General features: G+C 43.4%; 1 protein-coding gene across 1 annotated transcript in view; it reads right to left on the minus strand.

Moving 5' to 3' along the window:
* Window positions 1–20,629, minus strand: part of EHD3 (EH domain containing 3) — a 41,388-nt gene that overhangs the window by 3,487 nt on the left and 17,272 nt on the right. The window contains exons 2-5 of the mRNA XM_042465728.1: window positions 20,146–20,322; window positions 11,995–12,092; window positions 8,263–8,675; window positions 4,361–4,525 (exon numbers count right to left, since the gene is read on the minus strand). Coding sequence (XP_042321662.1) covers window positions 4,361–4,525; window positions 8,263–8,675; window positions 11,995–12,092; window positions 20,146–20,322 — 853 coding nt within the window. The remainder of the gene's footprint in view (window positions 1–4,360; window positions 4,526–8,262; window positions 8,676–11,994; window positions 12,093–20,145; window positions 20,323–20,629) is intronic.

Here is a 20,629-nt window from a genome sequence, read left to right on the forward strand (position 1 = left end):
GTTTTCAAAGTGTGGGATGTGAGTTTTGCAAGTTTGGCCTTGATTTGTTTAGGGCCACAGAGTGTGACCATAGGGTTAGCATTTTCAGATGTGGGGATTCTGGGACCTCATGTTTTCAAAGTGTGGGATGTGAGTTTTGCAAGTTTGGCCTTGATTTGTTTAGGGCCACAGAGTGTGACCATAGGGTTTGCATTTTCAGATGTGGGGATTCTGGGACCTTAGAGTTGCCATAATTGTCCACTTTTACCAGGGACAAAATGTGGAACAAATTCAAGACCAAACTGTAGGACAACTGCAGGACAGAACTCAGCCCAAAATGTAGGACATTGAAGAAAAATGGTGGACCTGTCCTACATTTTGAGCTGAGTTTTGAGCTCATGTTTTCAAAGTGTGGGATGTGAGTTTTGCAAGTTTGGCCTTGATTTGATGTGGGCCAGAGAGTGTCACCTTGGGGTTGCATGTTCAGATTTGGGGTTTCTGGCCTTTGGGTTTGTGTTCTTGGGTGCTTTGGTCATGGCTGTGATCATTTCAAAGTGTGGGATGTGAGTTTTGCAAGTTTGGCCTTGATTTGATGTGGGCCAGACAGTGTGACCTTGGGGTTGCATGTTCAGATTTGGGGTTTCTGGCCTTTGGGTTTGTGTTCTTGGGTGCTTTGGTCATGGCTGTGATGATTTGAGAGTGTGGGGTGTGAGTTTTGCAAGTTTGGGCCAGAGAGTGTGACGGGAGTGGGGGTGGTTTCCAATTGTGGCTTTTGCTCAGTGTCTGTGCCTTTTGTCCTTTTTAGGCTTGAGCTATGGCTCCCAAGAAAGCCACAGATAAAAGCGGCGGTGAGAAAAAGAAGAGGGCTCCCTTGTCCTTGGAGGACAAGAAGGAAATCATCGCCAAGCACGAGAGGGGCGTGCGCTTGGTGGACATTGCCAAGGAGTATGGACGAAACCCTTCGACAATTGGCACTGTCCTCAAGCAGAAGGAGGCCATCAGAGCCGTTGTGGCTCCAGCGAAAGGCGTGACAACGATTGCCAAGCAGAGGACACCAAAGCACGAGGAGATGGAGCGCCTGCTGCTCCTCTGGATTAAGGAAAAGGAGCGAGTCGGGGACACTGTGACCACCTCGGTCATCTGTGAGAAGGCCACCACCATTTTCGAAGACCTGGCCAGCAAGGAGGCAGGCGAAGGAACTTCTTCCCAGGAGGAGCCAGCCACCCCGGAATTCAAAGCATCACATGGCTGGTTTGAAAGGTTCAAGAGGAGGACCGGGATCCACTCTGTCGTCCGTCACGGCGAGGCGTCCAGCGCAGACCACCAGGCCGCCGAAGCATTTGTCATCGAGTTCAAGGCCATGGTGGAGGAGGAAGGCTACGTCCCGCAGCAAGTGTTCAATTGCGACGAGACGGGCCTCTTCTGGAAGAAGATGCCTCGCCGCACCTACATCACCCAGGAGGAGAGGAGATTGCCAGGCCACAAGCCTATGAAGGACCGCTTCACACTTGCGTTGTGTGCGAATGCCAGCGGGGACTGTAAGGTCAAGCCCCTGTTGGTGTACCACTCTGAAAATCCAAGGGCCTTCAAGGCACACAACATTCAGAAGGACAGGTTGCCAGTGATGTGGCGTTCCAATGGCCGCGCATGGGTCACACGCCTCCTTTTCGTGGAGTGGATCAACAGTGTCTTCGCCCCGACTGTGAAGCGGTACCTGGAGGAAGAGGATTTGCCCTTGAAGTGCCTCCTCCTCTTGGACAATGCTCCTGCGCACCCGCATGGCCTGGAGAAGGACATCCTTGCAGAGTTCTCCTTCATCAAGGTCCAGTTTCTGCCGCCCAACACGACCTCCCTCTTGCAACCCATGGACCAGCAGGTCATTGCCAACTTCAAGAAGATCTACACCAAGCACCTCTTCAAGCGGTGTTTTGATGTAACGGAGAGCACACAGCTGACCCTTCAAGAGTTCTGGAAGCAGCATTTTGATATCGTCGTGTGCTTGAAGATGGTGGACTTGGCCTGGCAGGAGATCACTAGGCGCAACCTGATTGCTGCATGGAGGAAGCTGTGGCCTGATGCTTCTTCCTTGGAAGGGTCACAGACCGAGGGTGCTGAGCCAGGTGAAGAAGAAGAGGTGCATGAGATTGTCTCCATCGCAAGGTCCCTGGGACTTGATGTGGACAACGAGGACGTGGAGGAACTCATCGAGGAGCACAGCGAGGACCTGACAACAGAGGACCTGAAGGCCTTGGCGGCCATTCAACACTCGGCCGTGGATGAGGACGTGCTCCATTTCGACAGGGGCCAGGAGGAGGAGGCTGCGGGGGCATTTTTGCCAACGGCAGAAATTAAAGACATTTTGCGGCAATTCCACAATGTGTCTTCTTATGTTGAGAAGCACCACCCTGAGAAGGTGCTCACCAGCCATGTCATTGCACATTTTGATAATGTCTGCCTTAGCCATTTTAGGAACCTGCTTAAGGCCCGGCAAAAGCAGACATCCTTGGACCAGTTCTTCACAAGAGAGGGAGAACCGTCATCCAAGAAGGGAAAAGGTGACCCTTAAAAAAAAGGTGACCCTTAAAAAAAACACCAAATTTTTTTTTAAAAAATGGTTAACTTTGTTAAATTGGTTGCATTGGCTAAATTGGCTGAATTGGTTAAATTGCTTGAATTGGATAAATTGGCTGAATTGGTTAAATTGCTTGAATTGGCTGAAGTGGTTAAATTGCTTGAATTGGTTGAATTGGTTTAAATTTGGCTTTTTTGGCTGCCCCACTCCTCCTCCTCCTGCCTCACTCTGAGATGCCAGGACCAGATGCCAAGACCAGCAAAGATAAGTCAAAAACATTTTTTTTCTTTATCCTTTAGAAACTTTAGAATGGACCTGCCAGTCATTGTTAAGCTCTTTAGTGCCTCATGCAACTTGTATTGTAGGGTACTTAGCTTAATAGGCCTCTATTGTACCTTTGTTTTGACTTGCAGGTTCAGTCTGAGGTCATAGAACGCATTAGTTATTTTCAATGAAAAATGTGTTTCGGGTTACGAAATTTTCGGGTTACGAAAGGAATAGCGGAACGAATTAATTTCGTAACCCGAGGTAGCAGTGGGTAAGGGGTTATGGTAAGGTCAGGACTTTACTGAAAAAGTCCGCCTTGAACTGAACCATATTAAACAATCACTACCCAGTCTCCAATATCCCTTTTTTTGGATAAGGGTCTGGAACATATCATGGCCTCCTACTTCCTGGGGTGTTAGCTTTGCCTATTCCTTAACATGTGAGATCTGGCCATGTAACACACTCTACATAGGGATGCCTTTGAAAACTGCTCAGAAACCCCAGCAGGCTGAAAATACTGCATCTAGACTGCTGACCAGGGTCAGTTATAGATAGCCTATAACCCCCTTGTTGAAACAGCTTCACTGGCTATTGGTCTGTTTCTAGACCAGCAGTTCTCAACCTGTTGGTCACAACCACTTCACAGGGGTCGCCTAAGACCATCGGAAAACCCTAGGGGGTCTTTGTTAGCCTTCTGCCTTTAACTGGTTGGAACAGAAAAATGTGCAATGGACATGCTGTGTTTTTTTTAATGTAATATATGCTTAATGTACTTTTAATTGTTTTAAATTAATTTTAAGTGGATTGATTCATGCTTTTTGAACTTTTGTATTGTGTAGTATTTTAGCTATTTTGTTTTAACTTATATTGTAAGGCACTTTGGGTCCCATGTTATGACAAAAGCAGGATATAATTCAAATGAAGGAGTGAATGAATGAATTCTTCAGGCATTCATTCTAAACTAAAATTTTCTAGGAGAGACACCAGCAGCATCATGGTTATTCATTGTGATAGAAAGAGAACAGCCAGAATCCTTTTGGTGAGTCACAAATGTGTAACTACTCCAGTTAAGCAGATAGCACTGTGAATTCCAACCTGGCCCCCTCCCAATCTTCACTTACTGGGACGCAGTCACTGCAGTTGATGGGGGTCCAATTCCCCTCTCACTTGGGAAGCAGCTGATTGATATTCCCACCTCCCCCAGTAAGTGATCTGCATTGTAAGAAGCAGAAGAGGTGGGTCCCTGTTGCAATTCCCCTTTATGGTGGAGATTGGTCTTGCAAGAGGGTGGGTGGGAATATCAGTCAGCTGATTCCCGAGCAACAGGAGAATGGACCCCATTGATAAAAATATTATTCTGTCTTTTCCCAATAGGGAATCAAGGCGGATTAGAACAGGTATTAAAACATCAAATATAAAATGATAAAAATGATAAATGATAAACTTTAGGTTACACACTCATAACTCTCCAACAGGATTCTGGGCAGTGTTTTTTCTTCCATCATCTCCATTCTCAGATGCTCTATGATTTCTCACACTTACCTGCATCTTTTTCAGATTAGGAAAATCTCCTGGTGAAATTTGATGCTCCCGCTCAATCCGTCCATAGATCACTCCCAAATTGTTCACAAGTTCTTTCTTCTTATGGTCTTTACCAAACACTGATGGCATTTCCTTCTTAAGTGAGCTAATGATGTAAGCATGAACCTAAGGGCATCACAAAAGTTAGTGTGTGTGTTTGTATGTAAATATTTACACCAAAGAGCAGCAATATGCTATCCAGAACATGCATCCATAAATCTGATGATATACACTTTACTCTCATTTTCTATTGTGTGTGCGTGTGCGTGTGTGTATTCTCCTTTTCTTCAGCATGTTACTTTTAACATTCTTGCTTAATTTATCATCTCTGTAAGTCTGGGTTGAAAGACTGTAATGTGTTTAAAGCCACACAGAAAGCTTCATGTTTGAACAAGGTGTACACATTAGAGAACTGCAAGTTATCAGCTCCATGCCAATCCTGTTTTTTGAAAAAAGGAGGAAAAAACCCTTTAAAACAACAGATTTGATGTTGAGTGCCTTAAAGTCATTTCTGATATATGGAGACCCTAAGGCAAACTTATGGATTTTCTTGGCAAGATTTGTTCAGGAGAGGTTTGCTATTGCCTTCTTTTGAGGCCAAGAGCATGTGACCTGCCCAAGGTGACCCAGTGGGTTTTATGGCTGAGCTGGGAATTTAACCCTGATCTCCAGTCATAGTTCAACACTGAAACCACTATGCCATGCCGGTTCTTAAGAATAACAAAATCAACAAAAATAATAAGGTAAACAAACAACCTATTACATCTGAGAGCCAGCATGATAATGGGATATCCATCAGAACAGGATTGGGTGCTTTAGACTTGAATCTCTACTCAGTCGTGAGGATCACTAGGTTTCTTTGGACAGTCATACCTTCTCAGACCCTTGCCTTGAAAAAAATCTATTCATATAATCAAATCTCACAGATATTTTCCCCCCAGAATAAAACTATTACTTAGGAAGTTGTTTCTATTTTTAGTCCCCATCCCAGAGAGGTTCAAGTCACTTCTGGACTGACTCTTCTTTTTAAAACCCAATAATTATCAGTAAAATATGAGAAAAGTCCTATTGGGTTTTTTATTTTATTTATTTATTTATTTATTTATTTATTTTTATCCCACCTTTCTCCCAGGACAGGACCCAAGGTGCCAATAATTCCATGGGTGAGAGCTGGCTAAAGTGTACCCCAATGCCCTCAATGTACCCCCAATGGTCCCTCATTTTTTGTTGCTTTGGGTTTTAAAATCTCCTTGCATCCTCTATGTCAGGGGTAGGCAACCTTTTTGAGCCAGGGACTGGGTTGCTGTACCTCAAGACAACTGTGGGAGTTGAAGCCGGGGGTGGAGCTTCCACCCTCTGGAGGTGGGGCCGTGTGCCGGGGGTGGAGCTTCCACCCTCCGGAGGCGGAGGCGCATGCCGGGGGCGGAACTTCCACCGAAGCCCTGCGGGGAGGAGGAGGCGTGTGCCCGCCCTCTCCTACTCAGTCCCATCCTTCGGCTGAACGGGCTCCAAGGGGCCCTTTCGGCCGAAGGGGAGGGAGGCCAAAGGGAAGGGCTTGGGCACCTGTCCTAGGCCCTTCCCTTCGGCCAAAAGGGCTCCAAGGGGCCCTTTCGGCCAAAGGGGAGGGAGGCCTTGTCAGGGATGATGGGAGTTGTAGCTCTTCACCTCTGGCTCTAACTCACCACCTTGTTATGCACCGGCGCTGACCAGTTTTGGCCAGTGGTTAAAGCTTTGCTCTAAAGCAGCAGAGTTTCAGAGAATAGGCTGAAGACCCTGACAAACTCTCCAAGCCTTCTCACTCTTGCTCCACAGAAGTCTTCACAGTTCTCCAGGATTCAGCTGGCTCTTGTATCTTCACTCAAGACCAGACAACTCAGTAGTCTTATATAAAAGATCTACTTTATTCTACTATATACAATACTCCACAACTATCCAACAACTACCCACTCTACGCCACACTACTCCACAACTATCCACAAAATACATTGGGAATCATAGCAATTATTATAGCCACAGTAAAACACTACCCACTCTGTCAGTTTCCACCCAGTGGGCGTGTACATCCATTTTGATTGGTTCTCATAGTTCATCCCATAATTAATGATTTCATCATTTCACCTTGTACACTTAACAATTCTCAGGTGCTATCAATTATCCACTCTGCATTTCTGTCCTTGGCATTTAGGACTGCTAAATTACATTAGCTTTTACACCTGTGTGGCTTCTTAATTGCTTTTGCTTAGTCATAGTGACTCTCACATACATGTTTTATTTCTATCACTGTATATCCCATGTTGCATTTTCCTAAACAGGCCAAAGGGAAGGGCTTGGGCACCCGTCCCAGGCCTTTCCCTTCGGCTCTTCCCTTCGGCTGAAAGTGCTCCAAGGGCCGTCGAGGAGCCCAGGAGGTGGCAGGCCACGTCCGCGGGCCCCTTCACAGCCCATGCGGCCCCAGGCCTCCCTCTGGAGGGAGGCCTGGGGCTGCAAGGGCTGAAATGGAGCCCGCGGAAACGGCCTGCCGCCTTCGCGGGCTCTCCCCAGGGCCCTTGCGGCCCCAGGCCTCTCCCTCTGGAGGGAGGCCTGGGGCTGTACGGGGAAAGAAGGGGCCCGCAGAAGCGGCCTGCCACCTCTGCAGGCTCCCCCCAGGGCCCTTGCAGCCTGAGGCCTCTCACTCTGGAGAAGGGGCCCGTAGAAGCGCCATGCCACCTCCGCGGGCTACTCCATTTCGGCCCTTATGGCCCCAGGCCTCCCTCTGGTGGGAGAGGCCTGGGGCTGCATGGGCCGAGAAGGAGCCCACGGAAGTCCTCCTCCTCCTCCTCCCGGGCAGCGCGCTCAAGAGGAGCCCATCCCCTTTGGCCAGCTGGCCAATGGCCGGCTGGCCAAAGGGGACGAGCTCCTCCGTCCTAGCCCTGTGCGCTGCCCAGGAGGAGGAGGAGGAGGAGGAGAAGGAGGAGGAGGTGGCCTTGGCGGCGGCAGCAGCAGCAACAGGACCGGGCTGGGGCCGGTCCTGCTGCCTCTGCGGGCCGCATACGGCCTGCGGGCTGGGGGTTGCCAACCCCTGATTTAAAAATTAGGATCCCATTATCGTGAGTTCTGCTAATTTCTCCATATTAGGACTAAGCTATTGTACAAGAAACAGTACAATTAACAGGTTTCAATATGCTTTACGTTGTTTAATTGTTTTAATTGTCCTTTTGTGTTTGATTACAAAAATATATACTTATTTAAGAATTTTTAAAATTGTGCTTTCCTTTGTAAAAAATAACAAAAAGTTTTGCAATAGTAAAAGCCAATAAAATTCAATAACATTGATGAATGCATTAACAAAACAATAACAAATCAGTAAAATATTTGGTTAAAATCCTCAGGAGTGATGACAATGTTAAAGGTTAGGAAGATAGTTGCTGGTTTTATTAATTTATTTAATATTCTGCTTTTCTCTCATAAAAGACCAAAAGCAGCTCACACCCTACCTTAAAAAAATACTGCTAAAACATCCTGAAATATATTTTAAAAGCATTAAATACAAATCACTTAAAATATTTGTTTTAAACAATTGAAAAGACATCAAAATTTGTCCATTGCACTATCCCAACTGGTTAAAAATGGAAAGCCTGTTTAAGTAGATCTTAGCCTGATGAGAGAGAACCACCCAAGCAATCAATTCTGCACTGGGCACCATATGATTGAAATGGGAAGATCATTCCACATGGTGAGTGTTGCAACAAATAAGGCCCCACTTGTACCAAAACCAAATGAACCTCATTTGACTGAAGTACAGTAAGTAGAACTACCTCCTTGGATGGAACACAATGTCATTTAAACAGCAAGATTAGCCCTTCAGGGTAGCCACCAGTCCTCACCTTAGCCAGCCGTGCCCGTTTAATAAGATCGTTCAATTTCCGAAGGGCTGCATTGCGAGGCAAGCTTTGGATGTCTCTGAAGAGGTCTTGCTCCTCAGCCTCAAAGAGCTTCCGATTATCTGGGATAAGCAGTGGGTGTGACCAGAAGGAACTGATGTAGACCCTGACCACCTCAGGGGTGTTGACAATCTTCCCCAGAGACCACATGAGAGCACCATAAACCCTCATAAGCTGCTGGGTCTCAATCTGGTCTGCTTTGTTAAGTACAACCCTCATTTTATCCTCATGGTTTTTCAAGGCTTTGATGACATCTGAGAATTCATCTGAGATGTCTAGCTTGTGGGCATCAAAGAGAAGAATGATGCGGTCAACCCTCTCTGCAAACCATTCTAGGACAGCAGCAAAATCATAGCCTATTGGGAAAAGAAAGAAGAGATTCCCATAACAAAGAGTCAATGCCCATATGATATATATTCACACATGCTCATCAAAGCAAAAATATTAAAATATTGTAGAGTGGAGAAAACATAACCAAGTGTTCTGTGCAACCATTATAAGTCTTGCTATCTTCATAGAGAAAGACATTGGAGATTATCACACAGGAGGCAAGCATCCACCCCATTGTGTTAATCATGTTAATACCAAATGACAGGTCCATTACTGTTTACAAATGGGAGAAGAATGGGAGAAGTGCACGGGGTATGATAATCTTCCCCCCGATTGCATGATTAACATGATTTAATGACAAGGAGAAGGATGCTTGCCTCCTCTGTGTGATAATCTCCATTATTTATATTGTTATGCTATTCTGTGGGCACAGAACCAAATGCTGCTACCCTGTTGTGGCTCTTTGAACACAGAAGACACCACTGAAGGTCCTCTGGGTCCTCCTTCCACTCCTGCTGAACTGGATGGGATCCCTTGAGACCACCTTTCCAAACAGCTGCCACCAACTGGTGAATTACCTCAGTGTTACTTCTTTCTCGTCTACATCTATGTGCAGATGGCTAGGCTTATAATTTGTTATCTTCCTCCTTTTCTGAGGTTGCATTCTGCTTCTTTTTCTCCTAATCTGAGGGAGGCAGATAACACCTGAAGTCTTTGTAATGCAGGGATGGACAACAGCACTCAGGGTTGGGCCATTTTTATTTACTTTGCAAACTTGGTGGGTAGGACGGGAACATTTCAGCATGCTTGAAGTGGTGCGATTCTACTTCTGGCTGCCATTTTGGCTAATTCCCCCCCCCTTCTGGTTTGGGAAGGTCTGAATGAAGATTTGCTTTAAATCCTTTGTTATGTGCCTCTAAGTTTTACCCTTGACTTATCCACGGCTCATATCATAATCCATAATTTTGGCCTCAGTACCTGCCCTTGATTTATACATGAGGTAGACTTAATGCACTGTGTGTGAATGGATTTCTTGAAACAATAGTCTTTCCTTTTTAATGGACTACAGACATCCAAGCTAGTTACTCCTTTTAACAGTAAAAAATTCACAATACTAGCTTAGTTTTTTTTTTTTTGTGAGTTTTTCTGGGCTATGTGGCCATATTCTAGAAGATGCCAGCCACAGATGCTGGTGAAACGTCAGGAAAAAACTCATCTAGAACATGGCCACATATCCCAGAAAAACCCACAAAAATTATGGATGCCAGCCATGAAAGCCTTTGAATACTAGCTTACTTTACTCTACTGGTGTCCTCTTGCTGTCTTATATTACAAATTCTATTATTGCCAGCCAGCATTTTTTGCATAGTGGGGAATGTTGTTCTACTGAGTTCTATTTCAATGTTGTATATGGGGGACGTTGCATGCAAGGTGTTATTTGATTATGTCCCTAGAGCTGGCTGACACCAACTCTATATTTCATACCAGTCTATTTTTGTAATGGAAAGGAATCCCACTGTACTACCCTAGAAAAGTGTGTGTAACCAAGCTAATCAGGAACTTCTGCTCCAGACGAATGGCTCTTTGTTTCCCTTTTTCCAAAATTTAAACAAACATAGAGCAAAAGGGACACAGTGTGAACATTCTGCCTAACATAAGCATTTCCATAGCAAGTGACTTTCCACAGCAGTGCATTTGTACTCTTTCTGGAGCCAAGAAAGATGTGCCTGTGTCAGACTTCCAGTACTAACATTTTACCAAGACAAAGCAATGCAGAAGACATTCCAGTTTATATATTGCTCAAGTGCTAATCTTACAGTGAAGGGGAATGGATTGATTCAAACATGACTGAGTAGAGTAATTTCAGTCATGTATAGATAGGGAAATAATTATACAAGAAGAGAGTTACGTTTCAATGTTTTCCAATGATCTCGTTAGTATTTTAAAAGCCTGTTTCCAGAAAATAAACTTCTCTCCTGATCCCACCTCTTGATTCCTATTACTCTGTTAGTTTTGCAGCCATGCCACCCATTCTAGGCCAGATTTGGGTGTATATGTTATATCTTTCAAGTATTCCCCAGATATCCCCCCCAAGTAATGCTTAGAGGCCAAGTTGGGAAGAGTACTCATATTTTTGGCATTTACAGCTAACTCACTGATTGAAGAACTAGTCCTAAAAGATATTCTGTCAAAACGATTCAGTGCTGAAGTAAACACTGTTTCTCTTATTGGCTATTCTGAGTACTGTCCAACTAAATGGCTACATAGGCATAAGAGGCCAGCATGCAGCCTTTGGTGTGACCAATATTGATATTAATATTGAGATTAAAATTCACTAATAATTATATGGCTATGACCAAGTAGATGCAGTCTATGAAAGCTTATGATACAAACTTCTTTCTCTTATTTAGTCTCAAAAAAGTGCTACAAGATTCTTTTGCATTCTGATCCACAAATACTGCTATGTCTTTGAATAATCAATATATGAGTCATCTAGTCTGCAAAGTATTTTATGCTATATCTTACAATTTTTTGCAACATTATTAACATTATTAGCAAAGTCTAAAAGTATGATTTTTGCAGTATTAATAGCAAAGTCTCATATTACAAAATATTCATGCAACTAATTTACTGTGCATTTTCATACAGTCATGCTATCACAGGATTTCCTTGGCAAGATTTGTTCAGAGTTTTTGCCTTTGCCTTTCTCTGAAGTGGAGAGTGTGATTTGCTCAAGGTCTGGAATAGTTTGCATAAAAAGCCCACTGAGTTGGATCCCTTGCACATCCCTGTATGCAGCCAATGCTTGTGATCAAATCCATAGAATTCTACAAATATGTCCAGCATAGAAATATCTGAGAACCAGTGTGATGTAGTGATTTGAGCATTGGACTATGACTCCTCTGGATGACCTTGGTCAAGTCACATTCTCTCAGCCTCAGATAGAGGAAAAGCAACCCCCCCAAACAAATATTGCTAAGAAAGCCCCGTAATTGGATCACCTTAGGGTTGCCATAAGTTGGAAACAACAATAATAAAACAAATAGCTATTTGGTAGACTTCAAAGATATAGCTGTGTTAGTATGTAGAAACAGTATGTAGAGAGATCTTGTAGCACCTCTGAACTGAAAATCCAAAAGTATCTGAGGAAGTAGACTGAAGTCTACAACAGCTCATGCTGCCAACTTGTTTCTTTCAGTTAGTTTCAAAGGTGCTACAAGATCTCTCTACATACAAATAGCTATTTGATTTGATTTACATTTTGAAAAAAGTCTTCAAGACTTAAACTAAGTCTTGAAGACACGTACCCATGTTTCATGACAGGAAATTGTTCCTTGACTTTACCTCGGCTAATTCTTTGTTTCTCCCCAGAAAGGATTCCTGGAGTATCAATAATACTGATGCTTTCCAGTACTGGGTTCGGCAGCTGAGCACATACAAATCTACAGAGAAAACAAAGGACATGACAAAATTTCACAGCCAAGTAAAGAAAGGGGGAAAGAATGGATTATATTTAGAGTAAGAATTAGTCTGTCTCCTTTAATTCTTTTTGGAAATCTCTACTGAACTATAATTCCAAGAATCCTACAACCAGTATGGCCATGCCAACTATGGGATCTGAGAACAAGACTCTAAAGAGTAACACTTCCAAACTCTGCAAATAGCTGGAAAATGTCCAGGGTATCTCATCATGGGAGTTAGCCAGTCATGAAGAGGTGTTGTAGGCCAGAAACTATGGCTGGCATTCTATTAGGGACATACAGTGGGGCCTTAGTATCCACTGGGGTTTGGTTGAAGGACACCCCCCCCCACCCCCCGTGGACATCTATAGCTGTTCAAGTCCCATTATATACAATAGGGCAGTAAAATGGAGTCCCTTATATAAAATCACAAAATCAACATTTGCTTTCTGGAATTTTGTTTTTGATTTTTTTCAGACCACAAATGGTTGAATCTGTGGAGGCAGAATCAATGGATACAGAGATCCAACTGTACACGTTTCCCTTCTGTGTATGTTCCTTTTTTGGGTACTGTGGAGGTTGATGTTCTCTTTCTCTCTCTCCAGTGCCCAACTTTCTTGCACTGCAACCACTACAGAGTCATTCTGTGCCTTATGAGAAGCAGGTAGCATGAGACAAATGTCTGGCTCCATCTCTGTAATCAGAGGCAAAATGATTACATCAGCACTGAGATTTGGGGAGGAACCCAGCAGATCTCGGTGCTGTTGTAATACTATTGCATCCGGCTATGGGGGTGTAGCCAGATGCTTCTCTAATCCTGCCCCCTCCCCAAAAGGCACAGCATCATTGTGCAATGGGGTTTGGAGACTGTATGGTAAATTGGGGGGAGAGGTATATGCTTCAACATAGTGTAGGTCCATATGTGGAACTATTATGCTACTCTGAACTGAGCTGTATAGGATTGTAGCCACTGTGTGCACCCACACCTGTCTCCTCACTTAGTGAGTGTCACTAAGTTGGGCTCTCAATATAAAAGCAAGGCAACAGAACATTTCTATCTCTTCCTTTGCTTGGAGCATAATATCATGAATATTTTGGAAAGAGCGTAACAATTATTTAGTTGTTCAAAACAAATATTAAATATAGGCCTCATGCCAAGGACATGAGAATCCCACCCTCCATCCCTAACTCCAATTATTCAAGTGTGCTGTGGAGAGAAATATGTTCATGTGTCATTTTAAATTCCTCTGCAAACATGTTTGTTTTTCCTTCTTTTAAGTGTTTCCCCACAGGAGCCTGACCTTTAGTCATCTCAGCTAGTGAGCATCTGAGAGAACGAGAGCACCATACTAATAAAAATGCCAGAAAGGTCAGAAGGCAGATTTGGCCACAATGAAGCAACACATACACATACATCATTAAACAGACCGTTCTCTCTGGTATATCTGATACAGGCATCTAAACAACTACAGTATTAGATAAACCCAGGAGACGTACATGGCTGCTGCAGAAATAATCCAGTTTGAGATCATTTTAACTGCCCTGCATCAGTGCTAGGCAATCCTGGGAATTGTAGTGTATTGTGGCACCAGAGCTTTCTGATAGAGAAGGCTAAATGTCTCACAAACTACAATTCCTAGAATAATAATAAATAATAAATGTTTGATTTTATTGTTTTTGTTTGTTGTTACCTGCCTCAATCCAATACAGGGAGAGGCAGGATACAAATAAATATTATTATTATTATTATTATTATTATTATTATTAATCACAAGGAATTCCGGTGGGTTACAACAATAAAAATACATATTAAATTAAATTAAATTAAAAATTAGTCCCTTCCCAACCCCCCATCCCAATACTAAAATTACGGTTAAATAATCAGCATTTAAACACAATAAAATACAATAGTGTTAAAATTAAGGGAAGAATTGGTGGACAGAGCGACGTAAATCACAGTATATCACAGTATACGGGGAGAGGAGCTATGTTGGGAAGGCCTGCTGGAAAAGATCCATCATAAGAGCTTTCTTAAAGGCTGTAAGTGTAGAAATGTGACGGATCTCCACCAGCAGGTTATTTCATAGCTTTGGAGCAACAGTGGAAAAGGCCCTCTGGGTGACTGAAGTTAGTCTAGATCCTTTAGACTGAAGTAAATTCTTCCCCGAGGACCTTAGTGTGCAGGGTGGACAGTACGGAAGAAGGCGTTCCCTTAAGTATTCTGGACGCAAGCCATGTAGGGCTTTAAAGGTAATCATCCACACCTTGTACCTTGCCTGGAAACTAAGTGGCAGCCAGTGAAGGGACTTCAAAACTGGTGTTATATGATCCTTACGAGAAGTACCCATAATCAGTCTGGCTGCCATGTTTTGCATCAGTTGAAGTTTCCGAACTTGGCACAAGGGTAGCCCCATGTAGAGCGCATTACAGAAGTCCAATCGAGAGGTTACCAGTGCATGTACTACTGTTTCTAGGTCTCCTGGTTACAAGAAGAGGTGCAGCTGACGTGTCAGCCGAAGCTGATAACAAGTGCTCCTGAGTGTTGCATCCACCTGAGCTGTCAGGTGAAGCGACAAGTTGAGAAGCACCCCCAGCCTGCAGACAGAATCCTTCAGAGGAAGTGTGACCCTATCCAGAACTGGCTGACATAACTCCATTCCCGGGTTCAGGTTTCCTATAACGAGTACCTCCATTTTACCTGGATTTAGCTTGAGTCGGTTTTCCCTCATCCAGTCCATTACCACCCCAAGACAGGCAGATGCCATCAGTCTGAGACAGGGGTAGGCAACCTGCGGCCCGTGGGCCGGATGCGGCCCGGCGAGGCCTTGGGACCGGCCCCAGCCCGGTCCTGCCGCCGATTGCCGCCGGGGCCTTTGGGGGGCAATTGTCTATAGAAGCCTCAAAAACATGCATTTATATTAAGATTTTTTTAAAAATCAGCAAATTTTTTCACATGTCCTCCATGTTTTTTAAAAAAGTGTCTTCCATTTGAAAATTTTGTCCTACATTTGTCCTGGTTTATTTATATATTTAATTTTTTTAAAAATTATTTAATTATTTATTTTTTGGCTTCGGCCCCCCCCAGTTGTCTGAGGGACAGCAACGCGGCCCCCGGCTCAAAAAAGTTGCCTACCCCTGGTCTGAGACATAGAGAAGTATATTTTGGTTTCATCAGTGTACTGATAACACCCCACCCCATGTCTCCGGATGATCTCACCCAGTGGCTTCATGTAAATGTTGAACAGCATGGGAGACAGGATGGCGCCCCAGGGGACACCAAATTTTAGCTCTCTTTAGAGGAGCAACTGTCTCCCAGCATCACCATCTGGAATCTGCCTGAGAGACAGGAACAGAACCACTGCAAAACAGTGCCTCCAATTCCCAGTTCTCTCAGGTGTTCCAGAAGAATACCATGGTCAATGGTATCGAAGGCCACTGAGAGGTCCAAGAGCATCAATAGGGTCACACTTCCTCTATTAATGCTCAGACGGAGATCATCAATTAAGGCGATGATGGTAGTCTCAACTCCATATCCCGTCCTGAAATGGATCCAGAAAATTGGTTTCCTCCAAGACTACCTGTAGTTAATTGGCTACTGCCCTCTTGATCACCTTGCCCAAGAATGGCAACAATGAGACTATTTCTATCCAGGGGGTCCAGGGAGGACTTTTTAAAGAGTGGTCTGACTCCTGTCTCCTTAAGACAGGAAGGCAGGGCACCCTCCCTGAAGGATGGATTGATTATATTTTTCAGCATCAGCTTGATTGTATCACCCCCCTGGACAGCCAGTCAGGATGGGCATAGGTCAAGAGGGCAGGTCATCTTTTTCAAACTACTAAGGAGCTTGTCCACGTCCTCAGTATTTATCAATTCAAATTGATCCAGTCTAATTCCCTAGCGTTGAGCCAGGACAGTTAAAGTGGTCTCAAACTGGATTATTTCTGCAGTGTGTTTGGACCTCAGTAACTCCTGGACTGTCCCCAGGAACTGTAATGGGGGAAGGAAGTTTTTCTGAGACCACACACCCATTTATAGCATTATCAGTGGGGCTACCCAATAGTAAAGGAGAACACCAGAAAATAGAGACAGCATGAGTGTTAACCCCTGCCTGTATCAGAAAATCATAGGAGCAGACCCCTCCCACCCATAAAACTTCTGGACCTGGGTTTAAAACATTGCAGGTAGTCCTGGGAATTCACAGGAAATAGACGTGGACAGGAGCTGCATCGTTTGGATTTTTTAAAATGTAGAAATGCAACCTAGATAGGTGCAGATCTGTATAGGTGCTTTAGGTGCCATGCAACTCACAGTGGGAAATCCCCACTATGCTGTCTGAAAACCACCTACTGCCGATCTCCTGTCTTGCTCTAGTTTGTTTTGCTAGAGTCCTTTAGTCATCAGGATGTCTCACAATCAGTACTAAAAACCACTTTCTTAATAACTGGGGGAAGGGAATTTCGCATTAAGGGATTTCTGTAGAATACTAGTACATTATTGCAAATTGCAAAATGCAACTGCCTGCAGTTTTTGCTTGGACATGTAACTCTGCACAGCAGTATCTTCCATCACTGGCATCAGAAAGCAATACCCAGTTCTGGAAAGATACATGAAGCAGCTCTTGATGATGTTCAAACATAGGAAAGTTTCCCAGTACTCTCTATAAGGTGCAGAAGGCATTCTGATTTTTTTGAGAATCTCAAAATGGCCTTGAGGGCTTCATGCAGCTCACAGGTAGTGGTCTCCTCACCTCTGTAATAAACTTATCCATATTGCGTTTATGATATTTTCTACAATTAAAAAATTACAAGGCTATAAACCCACTGGGTGACTTTGGGCAAGTGACTTGCTCTGGGAAACTTCTTCTGAACAAATCTTGTCAAGAAAACCCCATGACAGGATTGCTTTAGGGTCATCATAAGTCGGAAACAACTTGAAGGCATATAACAACAACAAAATAATTTGGAGTTGAGAAGAATTAATCTTCTGCCAGACATGTTTTTGCCTCCATTCAAAACACAAGGCTTTCCTTGATTTGAGGAATGTTTTTTTCAAACTATTTGCATTTGCCAGCAATACTGCAGACTGCTTCCCGTACTGTCCAGTTATGTTGCCCTACATCTCCTGTTATCATGAGTATGCTGGACTGGGATGATGGAATTACAGGCCAAAGCATCTTGAAGGGAAGCACCAGGTTGGTAATGACTGGTGTAGACAGTTTTACATTATTCATGTGGACTTGGACACTGTGGGCATTTAAATTTCCCTTGCATAGGCTGAATTGAACAGTAATGGGAAGGGTTTCCTATACCTGTTCAGTTCTTGATTGTCTTCTTCAATTTGTCCTGTGACCCATGCTTCTTGAGCTCCAATTTAATTATGTGGATTTTGAAAATTAATTCCCAAATGTGTGCAGTTTGCCATTTCTTCTTCTCTGCCTCCCTTTTTAATGTACATATGTGTATTAATTAACCCCACCTACTACAAGCATGCCATTTTGATAAATAAGTACATTAAGAGTCTTGTAAGTCTTGTGTTATTAAGAATATTTTACCAACTTCCAAGAATTACAATAAACAATCAGTAACACCTTTGCACTGCACACATTTTATACTTTGGGTTAAGTGCAGCTATTGCTGAGAAATGAATCCCATATACTAATTTTATTCTCATCTCATCCCTGATTCCTGACATGACATTTCCAGTCAGTGAAGCTACATCAAGATATTTCAACTAGTGCAGAAGCAGAAAACATATGTTCCTCCAGATATTTCTGGACTACAACTCCCATCAGCCCTAGCTAGCAGAGCCAGTGGTAAATGAGATGAAAATGGCAACTTGAGAGGACACATTTTCCTAATTTTTAATGAATCCTTCTCCTCACCAGCCTTCCTTCCTTCCTTCTTTCATTCCTTCTTACCTACCCATGAGTTTAATGCATCCTATTGCCAGTATTTTTAATTTCTATGTATATTTGTGAAAGATGGACACTGAAGAAAGTTTTTGGGAAAAGAATCTACTCATTGAAATGTGGATCTGGAAAAAGTTCTACAGATCTCATAGATTACCAAAATAAAGAATAAATTGATCGCAGAACACATCATCTCTGAACTCTTACTAGAAGTCAAAATAACAAAACTTGGGCGCGTTACAGACGGCCCAGAAGGGGCAGTCTCGCGCCGCCGCCGGTTGCAGCATCCGGGAACCGCAGCAGCCAAACGGCACGGTTCCTGGACGCTGCAAAGAAGGAGCGCGATTTTCGCGCTCCTTTCTGTGACCCGGAAGAGACTTGCGGTGTCACTTCCGCCGCGCGATGTGCAGATGCAGAGCGTCTGCTACATCAAAATGGTGACACCCATCTGTATGCGGCACTGCCATTTTGACATAATCATTACGCACGAGGGGCAAAGTGTATCAGGAAGCGCCACCCCTCACGTGTAATGACAGCGTGATGACGGCGCCTCATGGGCCCATCTGTAACGTGCCTGAGTCTATTGTGATTTCGATATATCATGAAATTACATGAGATTGATTACAGGAACAACTAGGAGTGACCATATTACATCTATATTAAAATCACTCCACTGGCTGCCTATTCATTTCTGGGCACAGTACAAGGTGTTTGTCATTACCTTTATAGCCTTCCATGGCTTGGGCCCAACCTACTTACGGGATTGCCTCCTTCCGTACAATCCACCCTGTACCCTCAGATCCTCTGGGAGGAATTTGTTGCAGTCCACAAAGACCAGATTGACTGTGACCTCCCAGAGGACTTTTTTGCAATCGCTCCCACTTTATGGAATGACCTGCCGGACGAGATCCATCAAATTGCCAACCTTGAGAGGTTCAAGAAAGCTGTCAAGACGGAGCTCTTCTGGCAGGCCTTCCCGGAATAGATCCTGGCCATGTAACGCTCCCCCCACAGTCATATAGAAGCGAAGACTCTGCCCACCGTTATTTTATTATTGTAGTATTGTTTTTAGATTCTTATTGTCTGTAATTTTAATAGATGGAATTGTTTAATCCTTTTTTAAGGGGGGAATTGTATATATTATATTTTTTAAAGGTTGTACGCCGCTTTGATTGTGAAAACAAAAAGCGGGATATAAATTAAAGTTTTATTATTTATTTATGACTCATTAGAAAATATAATGCTTGGTAAAGAAGTCTAAAATAATTTAAGACTTTTTAAGTTAATAAAAACAAAACTCATAATCTGAAAGACTGAAAGTCAAACTAGGATCTCCAAGGGCTTTACTGAACACCCAGACTTTAATTTAGTATTAGGGGTGTAACAAATATTTGCAAAGTTTTCCATCCTCAACAAGAAAGATTGTCTCAACAAGTTACTTGAAATGATGGTAAATAATTTTTTAAAAAAAACAATAAGAAGGCAAAAAATGTTTTTGGTTTTCATTTGAATATTTTCAAATGAAATATTCAAATATTCAAATATTCAAATAAAATATTCATCCTCAAAACATATGCTTTTTGTGAATGAAGACATTCCCTTTTTTTTGCAAAACAATAAAAAAATGGAAAGAAGAGACAAAAACATAACTAAGGGGGATACAGACAAGCAGAAATGGGTGGGCAGATGCCGCTCCTTTCTGTCCCAGATGGAGGCCGCAACAAACAAATGCTGCAGCCTCCACAAGGCTTAAAAAGAACCCACTCCTGGTGGGTTCTTTTTCTGCCACGTGGGGGGTGCCATTGGTGCACTCTTGCACAATGATGATGTCCACATGGTATGGTGCTGTTTGGGTGCCATGCTACACAGATGTCATCGTTGTGCACCCCTTATGGACAGGCGCTTTCAACCATGGTGCCTGCGCTGTGATTGTAGGGCAGGGCGCATGTGGACACCCAGCCCTACAAAACCCTAAAATTGGCAAAGCACCAGTCTGTACTGGTCCTAAATAAATAAAATGTGAAAGAGAAACTGATTCTCCCATCACACCTGCCATAAAGCAAAATTTACATAGTTTAAATCCAAGGAACCAGTTTTTCAACTGCTTTGCAAAGACCCCATACTGACCTATTCAAAAAGGCATTGCCAAAGGCATTCAGCTTCCTGAAAGGCTTTTTAGGGTCCACTACCAGTGCATTTCCAGGAATTATGCCCTCCACGTTCCCCTGCATCACAGCAATGAAGGAGTCTGTGGTGGGCTCTGGTCCAATCCGCATCCCAGGAAAATCTTGTTCAAGAAGGTACCTTAGAATGAACAAAAACATAAGGCATATCACAGATTCAGTTTAATTGCAGAAAAATTGCATGCCCAAAGGCTTGTTACCACTACAACTCTGGAGTTAGATGGTTCTCCTTTTCCTTCAATGAAGAGCTTTGTAGGAACTTGGCAGACAAAAGTAGGGTTGATCTTTCAGATTAAGTACTTATAATATCTGCCATTAAAACACATCCTCCCATGCATGCACTTGTCAAATTTTTAATAAGATAGTACTGTCATATCCCACTGTTCCCAGAGAACACTCTGAGTAGTGACATAGCTTGGAAACATTAC

Source organism: Sceloporus undulatus, chromosome 1, assembly GCF_019175285.1.
Source record: "Sceloporus undulatus isolate JIND9_A2432 ecotype Alabama chromosome 1, SceUnd_v1.1, whole genome shotgun sequence".
In the NCBI taxonomy this organism is placed as follows: Eukaryota; Metazoa; Chordata; class Lepidosauria; order Squamata; family Phrynosomatidae; genus Sceloporus; species Sceloporus undulatus.